This window comes from Artemia franciscana, chromosome 14 (genome assembly GCF_032884065.1).
Source record: "Artemia franciscana chromosome 14, ASM3288406v1, whole genome shotgun sequence".
Taxonomy (NCBI): Eukaryota; Metazoa; Arthropoda; class Branchiopoda; order Anostraca; family Artemiidae; genus Artemia; species Artemia franciscana.
This window is the reverse complement of record NC_088876.1, coordinates 13,051,380-13,063,542: the sequence shown is the minus strand read 5'-3', so window position 1 is coordinate 13,063,542 and position 12,163 is coordinate 13,051,380. Positions and strand designations below refer to the sequence as shown.

General features: G+C 34.5%; 1 protein-coding gene across 2 annotated transcripts in view; it reads right to left on the bottom strand.

The window, feature by feature from the left end:
* The window catches only part of LOC136035335 (tubulin alpha-1D chain-like), a 46,439-nt gene that overhangs the window by 25,469 nt on the left and 8,807 nt on the right, over positions 1–12,163 (bottom strand). For both annotated transcript variants that reach the window (XM_065717069.1, XM_065717068.1), the window contains exons 2-4: positions 10,913–11,135; positions 5,834–5,998; positions 3,378–3,514 (exon numbers count right to left, since the gene is read on the bottom strand). In XM_065717069.1, coding sequence (XP_065573141.1) covers positions 3,378–3,514; positions 5,834–5,998; positions 10,913–11,135 — 525 coding nt within the window. The remainder of the gene's footprint in view (positions 1–3,377; positions 3,515–5,833; positions 5,999–10,912; positions 11,136–12,163) is intronic.

The following is a 12,163-nucleotide window of genomic DNA, read 5'->3' as shown; positions in this document are numbered from 1 at the left end:
ACGAATGCGCGTTTATTTGTTTGTTTTGTTTTTTCCCCACGGCTGATCATATCAAACCAATGATCCTAATGATCCTATGGGGAAATTTCCAGGGGACCACATTCAAAAGGAGTCTCCTCCTCAATTACTTCCCTATTTATCCCTCCTCCTCAATACTTTGGTCTTTAATAAGTACTGAAAAACTTTAGCGCAAAGAGCGAGGTATTGATGAGGGGAATGGAATAATCGTATACAGAATAGCTTCAATTCGTTGTTAGTTTTAATGTTGCTCCTTACTTTCAGTTTAAAAAATTCTTTATTTAATATTACTTTTTAAGTGACTAAAAAGGTTCCCGAGATGATTCCTAGATGTTGGCTTCTTTACATAGTGTATTGCTTTGCGTCAAGTGGAGCTGCATGATCCTTTGGTACTCCTGCCAAAAGTGGGTAGGCATACCGAAACTTGGGTAAAAATAATAGAAACAGTGGGAGACAACACAAGGGACCTAGTAGGACCATAAGTAGAGACAAGAGAATGCAGGGGCTTTAAGTTTTTGATGTAATTACCTTCAAATGTGACATAAATGAGGTGATCTGATTTTTCCTTCCTGAGAAACACATAAGCTATTAGCTCCATCCCCTAAACAAAATCTTGGTCACGTCCATAACTGGCACTAATTTTGTTAATGGCATTCTAAAATATTTTGGACGTTGCTAAAAGTATTAAGACACAATTGTCACTGGGTTTTAAACCTTGCACTGCTCATTTAGTTATAGCTTTGATTTTGGTTTGCTTTTCCTAGGGTCTAATTACTCGATTTGCCCTATAGATTTGCCATATAGATTGCTATATTTGCTCGATTTGCCATATAGCATTTACCCTATATTCCAGAGATATTGATTCCCAATTTTTATTTCGCTCAACAGGTGTTCATAAAATGAAAATATTCCGACAAATAAAAAACGACAACAACGGAAACAATCAAAATTCATAGACGGAACTAGTCGGGCACGTATTTGACATTGTAAGATAGGAGAGGAATTTTTTTTCAATTTAAAAAAGGAAAATATGCAGTTTAATGCGGAAAATCTTGTATTATGACGAAAGAAGTCAAAAAATTCGACCATTATAATTAAGTTAATGAGAATATATTTTAAACAAAAGAATCAGTCGCGCAAGAAAGCAAAGGAACCGTCTGTAATTTTTTACGGAAGAAGAATATGAGATGAAGAAGATGGAGAATATGAAACAGATACAGGCATAGGATTGTATTATTTGTTTGGGAGAAGAGGGGACATCAGAGCCCCCCGGAATGGGCGTAGACCCAGGCGTAGAATTATGTTAGGGAGAGGAGGGCGCGTCAGTTAGCTAGAAGAAAGAAAGATAATTTGCATCAAGGAATTAGGGAAAATATCATAAAAAATTGTGGATTTCGAAGGGACAAACCTAGAAACGACAAAGTAAGTAAGTTCTAGATTATTGTTTGCCCAGTGAAAATTTTTGCAATTTTTTCTTAGCTTAGCACACAACTTTTCTTTCTCTATCCTCTTCAGAGGCACTATTTTCATTGTGAAAATTGTGAAGAAGAGGCTCTTCAGAGGCAGAATTTTCAGTCAAATTTAAACAAGCTTGTAAAAGGTAAAATTGCAGATGCTGAAGGAACTATTGTTATTCGTTTAACCGAGAGCGGTTTCAATAAACCTCGATGCAATTTTCATAATTACTTTGTCTACAACAGGGGATGAGAACGTCCCTAGAAGCGTAAAATAAGATTTTTGGGCATGATGATTAGAAAGGATGTCTGTATAGTTAGGTAATAAAGCTGACTAAATATTATTTCAGTATTTATCTAGCTGCTAGTTCGAAAGGAGGTGCAAGTATGTGTAATTTTGTTCATCTGTACTGGTGAAACACATCTAGATCATTGCGGAGCCACACCTTTTATATTAGTATACCAATTTTTCAGAGGACACAAAACTTGAATGAGTATTATTTTTTTTCGTAGCTAAAAATATGAACTGTACACTGTATTCACGGGGATTAGGGGAAGAGCAAAATGTATTTTTTTTTTTTCAAAATCGGAAGAGGGGTTGTTTTGTATTGTTTATTTCAACTTTTCCAATAAAAGTGCCAAAAAAGCCACTTTTTAGGGGAATTACCAAAAAAGTGATTTTCAAAATCTAGGGGATGGTGGGGGTTAAATATTGGTGTGGGGGGTAGCTTTAAGTCCATAGAATGTTTTTAAATGAGAGGAAAAGGGATATATGAGTAGAATTTAGAGTATCTAAAAGGAAGAGCTTAATTTGATAGGTCAAATTGCTCCATATGTACTATTTAGATCAGCGTGGGCAGTTTAGATCAACATTTTAGTTTTTTTGCATACTAAGGTAAAAAATCACTTTTCGAACAATTCTGAACAGGGAAGACTACCACGTTCTGGACAACTTTTGTCAGTGTTTATAAAGACAGTGCTTGGTCTCGGTGATTAACATTTTGGAGGAGATTTATAAACCGATATTTCAGTTGATTTCTAAAGTTTCGTTTATCTGGTACAGCTAATTTATTTTATATACTAAGGAAAGTAGGTACCAAAAGTAGTTGTTTACCTTAGGCTTCTGGACCCCCTAGGCTACTAGCCTACTAAAAATGTTTTCTTTTTTGAATATGAAATGTCTAGAAATTGTGAGTTAATATTAATTTTAGTAGGTAATTAAACAGTAGCTTAGGGCAAACAATTGCTCTCAACACGAACTTTATTTGGTATTTCAAAAAAATGGCCGACTTATATAAATTAAAATTTAATGAATCAATTCTTATATCAACTTCTTAAAACTCTAATGAAGTTTCATTTATCTAGGTCAAGCAGTTCCTTCTTAAAAATTACCACAGGCGCAAATTTTGCCCGGAACTGTATTTCTACTCTAAACTCCATTTATATTGGTCTATTTGCTCTATAATTCAAAGCGGATGTCAATTTGATTAATTATGATAATTTAGTAGGGTTGCTAGGCTAAACAATGATCCGTTGCGTAGCACATTGTTTTGTCTCCGTTTTTCAATTGGAATTTACTTCATGATAACATGTTAGTAACTATTGGTGTTTGTTAATTAGAAATTACTTAAAATATTGCATAGTAATTAATTAAAAGGAAATATCATCTTGTATAAAATTGAAGGAGTTTTAGGCCCGGATTAAGAAGGGTTCTTTGAGGGGGGGAGGGGCTCAAATAATCCTTTTTCGCACCAATTTCGAAAAATACCTTTTCTGCCTTGTTTTAGGCAAAACGACGAATCCCCCCATGATTTTGAAAATACATCCTTCCTCCTAAATTTCTGTTAATTAATGCCACCACCAGATTCAGAAGGAAGATGAAAATAAATAAAACATGTTGCATACCTGAGGTGCTGGGTAAATTGCAAACTCTAACTTTGATTTCTTTCCGTAGTCCACTGAGAGTCGTTCCATTAGCAGAGACGTAAAGCCAGATCCAGTCCCTCCCCCAAATGAATGGAAAATCAGAAAACCTTGAAGGCCTAGAGAATATCCATTATTAACAATCTATAATATTGATTGTGACAATACATATAAGGACATGTTCGAATACGGGGGAAAACAGGATTGATGCAAAGAATCGTCCTTGAAAAAGTAAAAGTTTTGTGGTCTGAAAATTTCCTGTTTCAGTTTCGTATTCTCCACAAGAACAGCTCAAATGTCTCCCCGCCCAATGGGTAGAACTTTGTTTACCTACGAATAAGTATTCAGGATCTTTTGAAATTGTGTTTAAGATCTTTTCCAAACCACTTCTTAATATCTGTATCTTCAGTTATCTCTGCTGCTATTACTTTTCCAAAGACTGTGGTTTATAGTACAAAACATTAATCAGCAACACAAAGAGAAAAAAAGAAGTGAAGCATAGATTATATATTTGTTCCAAAAGAGGAGTCTTTTCATCTGATTTGAAATACGACTTAACTTAGAGGAAATACAATATAATGCAAGATTAAATAGACTAATCTCAGTCCAATTATAGTCAATTAAAATATTATATAATCGTGGTGAACCTACAGGTGATGAATTACTTTTTCCAAAGACTGTTGTAAATAGTACAAAGCATGAATCAGCATCACATAAAGACGAAAATGAAGTGAAGCATAGATTACATCCCTTTTCGAGAAGAGGAGTCTTTTCAACTGTGTGAAATACGACTTGACATAGAGGAAATACAATATAATGCAAGATTAAATAGACTAAACCCAGTCCAATTATAGTCAATTAAAGTATTATACAAGCGTGGTCAACCCTGACAACAAATTGAAGAAAGGAAACTAACAGAAGTGATTGAAACCTATCATTCAATTCCCAATCGACTTATAATAACATCCGAGCATAAAGGGTTTGTTGTGCATGGTCAGCTGCCCGTTTCACGAGTCAAGTTATGCTTTAAATTCTGATCGATTGAAAATGGTCAAATGCAATAAGAGAGATTGAAGCTAGTGGTTTACTTCAGGCGCTTTCCGGTGAGTTTTTATTGTTTTTTTTCTTTTTTTACAATTATTGGCAATAATTCATGTTTATGTACAAACTCAAAAATTGACGAAAAAAACTTGTAGATAGGATTTTGAAATCATGGGATCTGCCGTACGATATGACCATCAGGTAATAAAGAGACTTTTTCTTAAATTGAGATAATAAACTATTAGTTATTTAATTATTGAGAAGAGTGAAAAAGCTTCATAAAGATCGAGGTGTGCGTACTTCTCAACCCAATAGCTTTGGATTTACGATGCCTATAACGGTGTATCCGACCATCATGATTATCTACTTATAAAGATGGAAAATATTTGTATAAAATACATCTATCTTATATCAAAAGTTGCCCGGAAATTTTTAACAAAACGGGAACAACGTACAAGTTTAATAATATTAGGATTTGACTTTTTATTTTTTCAAATTTTGTACCCAACCATCTTCCAGCAGTAATACCAAGTCGGATTTTCTTTGCCAAAACCTAATATTTACACTATGTGCAGCAATGTTTTTTTGAGTGAAGGATGGATCTTCCCTAATCTCGACATGGAAAGTCCAGTGGCGCTGTCCAATTCTTTTTTATCTGCTGTGCTCTCTAAGATGAGACCTAGTATCTATAGAGCTTAAAAACAGATTGAACCAGTTTTCCACAGTCAAAACCCTAATGTGGTCATATTAGAGTTACAGAGCCTAGTATCTTTGTCCAGCAAAAAAAAAAAAAAAACATAGAAAAAACCGAGTGGCAAGGACGGAAAGAAAATGGAATTCGAAGAGGTTATTGGTAGGATTCTGTATCTTCATCTATTTCCCCCCTTTCCCGGTTTTGTGGAAAACGAAAGAACACAAATACTAGGCTTAGTCAGACGACAGCTAACATGTGTTGTCTTTTTATTTTCAAGCTTAACCGCCACAAATTGCCAGTTGTTGAACTAGTGTGCAAAAATACTTCTTTTAATTGAATTTAAAATTAAAATTTAACTATCGATTTTTAATCGAATTTAAAATTAACTATTTTACAATCCAAGATAAATCGCAATTTCAAATGTGGATTTAAATGGCATCAGCTAACACATTTTAGTGGCAGCTAATAATTAGCTTTATGTTAAATACTCGTTCTTTAAGCTTCGGATAATAAGCCTTCGATTATCAGCCTGAATTTCTGTTTAAAATCAGCCCTTCTACCCAACTGAGTTCCTAATTCCCCCGGAAAAGTTTCTGTCCAGAAATAGCCAAACCGAATTCATAATTGCCAAGGAACTTCAATAATCCCCCCCCCCAGAAAAAATTGATGTATTTAGGACACAATGGATGTTTTGCCGAATTACCTGTACATTGATCAGCCAGTTTCCGGATTCTATCAAGAACCAGATCTACAATTTCTTTTCCTACTGTGTAGTGACCTCTGGCATAGTTGTTAGCGGCATCTTCTTTTCCACTTATTAACTGCTCAGGATGGAAGAGTTGACGATATGTTCCTGTCCTGACCTCGTCTGAAAAATGAATGTTGATTAGAAAAAAAACTCAGTAGCTCTCTAACAACTACTTTTTCCTTAAAAAAGTTCGCTGTCAGAACACACAATCAAAACAAAACGTGTGCTTCAAGTGCTTTATGCCTTAGATGGTACAAATCCCTCAACTAGCTATATATCATCATCCTTTTTGGTGCCATGAACCTTACTATAAAAATGTTATTATCTTATATTACAACCATAATATCCCCTCCAATTATTTGATGGCACATCAAAAGGCTGAGTAATTATTGTGGTTGGTGTTTGCTAGCTGGATGGATTAGCTTAGCTGTAGGCTATACAACACAGTTAACAAGTACATAAAGCAAAAATTTTCCAGATAAGACATGAACATATAATAATAGGCGAAACTTTTGATGAAAATAGTGATTGATTTTTTTTTACTTTAGAAAAAAGTACTTCTGTTAGATTAGCAAAAGAAGAATGTCTTCACTTTTTCGAATATAACAATATTCAAAGACTTTGGGTAGATTTACGATCATAATGAGTTTAACCCAGGTTATACATGAAATTTTTAAATAAAAAGGCCATTTCATTTTATTAGAATTGCAAATCAGAAGAAAATTGCAGATGTGCACAATATTAAGTTGCAGTTTTCCCGACTTGGTCTTGTGTTTTATCGCCGTATAGGATTTGTTTTTAAAAACAAAAACTATCGCATATCAGATGTGAGTATCCTTCGCATTTTTTGTAGCGTTTGAATGGTCTTCATGCATTTTTATGCTACTTTCTCGTGTTACTTTCTCTGATCTGGTTAAAAAAAAAAGTTCACCATGTTAATTACAGGTTTTTTTTCCTTTTTTTTTTTACTTTCATTTTAATCTATGAATGGAAAGACAGTTTGCTCTGAAGTTAGTGGCCCCCCTGATTTCTGGAGTGGCCCAATTTCAACCACGCAATTCTTTGTTTATTTGTCCTTGTTCTACTTTTTTCTCTTATTTTACCGTATTTCTACTGTGAATTATTACTAAATAGCGAATTCAAGATAGTCGATGATTATTGCATTTCAAGAAAGTATCTTGTTTTTGCTGTTCTCTCTAATTAATTTATGGTCACCCTTTTAGCACGGGTTTGTAAAGTCCTTTCTCGGCTCGGAGACATTGAATTGTCTCCAGTAATTAATGAATCCCGTCAGTCTGCACATTTATGTGTAGGCTATCTTCTGGAAAAAAGTCACATTCAGACTAGGGTTTCATTCCAGTTTTGTATTTAGTTTCTCGTTACCCTTCATCAAATAAAGAACCGTGAAACAGTGTTTAGTTGCGACATAGTGGAAATCAGATTATTGAAACATAAGTTCATCCGGTGCAAGTGGTGCGGAGAAAATGAGTGATGCTGAGTATTTTTGTGTCCTATACGGCAAGTCTAAAGAGATGGCCATTAATGTAAGAGCTGATCTGTCGGAAACAAGTGCTCTCTCTTCAGCCATACCTGCTAGATCAAAATGAGTTCAGAAGATGTCTGGAAGACTAAGAGACTACTTGACGACAACAACAATTAGAAAGCAGAACATTGACTCCAAAAGCATAACAACCGAAGACAAAATGCACAGAGAGCTCTACGAGGGTTTGGACAGAGTGTTAAATGAGTTTGAAGAGCATTTTTCTATCCAGCTGCCAGTGCTAGAAGCCACACGTTGCCTTAACCCCAAATTCAAAGATTGTATAGACTTGGTTTTACTTCTTGTGATAGCGACATACTTCAATCAGGTGGGAATCAATATTATGCAGCTGAAGTGTCAAACTTCAATAGCTCGTGCATTTTTGTTGCAACTTCCACAGAAACAGGCAAACGCTTTAGATGTCTTTGGAAGCCTTGGAGGATTGAAAGAAGCTTATTTTGAGCTTCTTAAGGTCTTCAGGGTAGTCCTTACACTCCCGCCCACAACGTGCTCAAATTAACGTTTTTTCTCTGTGTTGACGTTTGTGAGGGGCTACCTCCAGCTAACGATGGAAGACGAGCAACTTCCGCATTTGCTGCTTATATTTACTGAGAAAGCTGCTGTGAAGGAGCTTGATTTCTAGAAGCTTGTCGATGACTTCGCAAAAATGAAGCAAAGGAGATTTCCATTGCTGAAGTAACTGTATGTAAGTTTCTGATTTATGGAGTAAATGCTCCTTGTTTGGTACTGTTTTTGGTCCCCAAATAAGCTGCAAAATGCAAACCCCAAAGGTATTACGGTACCTAGAGGCAACTTTAACATTTAAAAAATTTTTAAGGCTGGATGGGTGCCCAAAATCGATATTTGGCCCCCCAAGCTTTTCTGAAATGGCGTCACTGCTACTTTTGCGCATGTCGTAGTGTCAAGTTCGTAGTGGTTAACACGCTATCACGGGCTGCTCATCCATCAATCCTTTTAGTACATTCTACAGTTAAAGTGTACTGCCAGGTTCCACCACCTTCCATTGCAGGTGATCAGAGCTAACTTCTGATCCTTGTTTTGGAAGCCTAGAGTTGTTCATATTTGCTGCTGTCCTCCCTTTCCCATTCAATGTTCTTAGTTTCCATCCTTTACCTATCGGAAGCATATTTCCGTGTCTAAAATTTTGCAGTTCATGTATTTCCTGCACAAAAGAAATTATTATGTGAAGGGAAAACACAGAGAGAGTATGTATTGCATAGGTGCATAAAGAAATTCACTTGGCTTTAGTACCTTAAATAATATATTGTGCATGTTCGTTGAAAGCCTAGGGTGGTTGTTCGCACCCTCTAATTTCTAAAGGCGAAAGGTGGTTTATCAAAAAATAATTGGTAATCTAGCTTTAGAATTTGATTTAGTCAGACGTACACGTTTTGTTCGTGTCAAAAACATAGGATTTGACCGATAAATTTGTGAGTAACAGCTCCTAATCAAGCTATGTCTGGTACATGAAACGGTACACTTGAATGAGCTCGCCAATTTGTCTGATCAAGCTACCGTGAAGTTTGTGGTTTCACATTCACGCTTAAACAAGTCAACTATTTTCTTTAAAAACATGTTTAGAAAGACAAAATTATGACTGGCTACCACAACTTTTCTTATATGCTATGAGGCAAAATAAACAAATATTAAAAATTTCCTAGATTAGTCATAATTGTTCTTTTCCTTAATGATAGTTTGGATATCCTGGCCATGGAGCCTTTCGAGGGGGAATAAGTGTATTGTAATTCCATTTTGAATTGTATTCCATTGTGAATGTACGCTTAAACAAGTCAACTATTTTCTTTAAAAACATGTTTAGAAAGACAAAATTATGACTGGCTACCACAACTTTTCTTATATGCTATGAGGCAAAATAAACAAATATTAAAAATTTCCTAGATTAGTCATAATTGTTCTTTTCCTTAATGATAGTGTGGATATCCTGGCCATGGAGCCTTTCGAGGGGGAATAAGTGTATTGTAATTCCATTTTGAATTGTATTCCATTGTGAATGTACGCTTAAACAAGTCAACTATTTTCTTTAAAACATGTTTAGAAAGACAAAATTATGACTGGCTACCACAACTTTTCTTATATGCTATGAGGCAAAATAAACAAATATTAAAAATTTCCTAGATTAGTCATAATTGTTCTTTTCCTTAATGATAGTGTGGATATCCTGGCCATGGAGCCTTTCGAGGGGGAATAAGTGTATTGTAATTCCATTTTGAATTGTATTCCATTGTGAATGTACGCTTAAACAAGTCAACTATTTTCTTTAAAACATGTTTAGAAAGACAAAATTATGACTGGCTACCACAACTTTTCTTATATGCTATGAGGCAAAATAAACAAATATTAAAAATTTCCTAGATTAGTCATAATTGTTCTTTTCCTTAATGATAGTGTGGATATCCTGGCCATGGAGCCTTTCGAGGGGGAATAAGTGTATTGTAATTCCATTTTGAATTGTATTCCATTGTGAATGTACGCTTAAACAAGTCAACTATTTTCTTTAAAACATGTTTAGAAAGACAAAATTATGACTGGCTACCACAACTTTTCTTATATGCTATGAGGCAAAATAAACAAATATTAAAAATTTCCTAGATTAGTCATAATTGTTCTTTTCCTTAATGATAGTTTGGATATCCTGGTTATGGAGCCTTTCGGGGGGTGGGGGAATAAGTGTATTGTAATTCCATGTTGAATTGTATTTTGCATTGTATTGTATTTGAATAATAATAAACTTCTTCTTCTTCTTCTTATTAAGTTTATTATGTGTAACTTGTCCCCATCTGCCCATAGATTTTAAACTAAAGTGCATTGACAATATATTTTGTTTCACCTAGCAAAACAAAGTGGAGCTGAAAAACTGATACAGCTAAAAACAGCAACTCTACCAAAGCTTTTGGCAATATTGTATGTGAAGAGGCTGCAAATAACTATAAGTTTAACGAATCTAGAGAAACTAAGGCGAACTCTCAAAAATGTTATTCAAAGTGTGTTTTTTGTTTGTATAAAACGTTGATTTTTGTTTATCTAAACGAGGAAAAATATATTGACCAATAGGCTTCTGCTTTGAGATCATCACTGGCTTCAACTATAAATATGAACAAATTGATTTGATATGTCAAAAGTGATACAAAATTGCCTCTAAGCTTACACTTTGTGTGAAAATGAGAAATGTCACCCTACGGGGACCTGTGCAATTTATGTAAAACTGCAGAAAATCTACTGAAACTATAAATAAACTATAAATGGATGTGATAAACGAATATTTCTGGTATATGAAAATATATACAAAATATAGATTTTATGTCTATTTTGCTGTTTAAATTTCCTTGTGAGCTTACATGTCATGGTCAATTAGCCTGTATCTTTAATTCTTGTTTTATTTTTAGTATTAATAGCATTCTTGGTTTATATATCTAATCTTTACATTAAAAACTATATTGAGATCCAGAACTTACCGACGACTGTTGGTTCTAAATCGAGGAAAACAGCTCTTGGGACATGTTTACCATTTGATGTTTCACTGAAGAATGTGTTGAAGGAATCATCTCCTCCTCCTAAGGTTTTATCAGAAGGCATTTGACCATCTGGCTGAATGCCATGTTCTAAGCAGTAGAGCTCCCAGCATGCATTTCCAATCTGAACGCCAGCCTGGCCAACATGAACTGATATGCACTCGCGCTGGAATATTTGATCAATTTGTTGTAGTGGCTATTTAGTCGGTATTATATATTTTAAATCTGTGTAAACTTCCCTTCATCTAGAAACAACTTTTTAGAATACTTTCTAAATTTTTTCCATACCGTCTTTTTTTTGCTAGGCTTTTTCCATGTTAAATTATTTTTTTTTAATTTAAATTTTCGGGAATCCCAAAGGCACCGACAGAACTCTTTGCTGTTTTCAGGGCAAGATCGTCAAGACCAGAGAAAACTTTAAAATAAGGTATGAGTAACGAACAAACCAGAAAGTGACAGACAAAAGAAAATTTTCAACAAATCCATGGAGAGGGAGAGCCAACCTGTTCTAATTCTTGCTTAATTGCTGCCCATAACTGAATTTAAACTTACTAGAACGAGTTTTTATTTCTCTAGTGGATGCTTTCTATGATCTACTAGTAAGAGTTCTATGTATACAATTGATTATTTACATATTGAAAGCTCAAGAGTTATAAATAGAGAAGAATGTTGCATCACTCTTTTATTTGAAACCTTAAAATTTTTGGGGTAAGAAAAAATATAAATATGTTTATTTGTTTTTTCTTATTCCCCCAAAATCCCTCAAAATAAATTACTAAGAGTTGGCAGTCCTGCTAAAATTTCAAAACGGCCAGAAATTTTATCTGTATATTTTTTAACTAGAATTTCTATAATCCACCGACGAGCTATGTGCTATTGAGGAGCCCAAAGAATGTCAAGCATCAAAAATGTTGCAGATCGTAAATTTTCTCATTCCGAGCACGGTTCGTAATGCATAATTTTAATTTAGAAGCTTCGAAGGTGAATACTTTTATATACATGCAGTGCAATACAGATTCACTCCTATCCCGCGTCCATTCTTCACAGTGGTTGTAGAATTACACAACCTTTTCAGTAAATTTAAACGACCAAATGAAATTTTAAAAATAAAACCGTGGAATTTGTTTTTAATGAAAAATTAATTTTGTTGTTAATTTATCGAAATACCGAAAACTTTTAGTTATTTTATAGCAG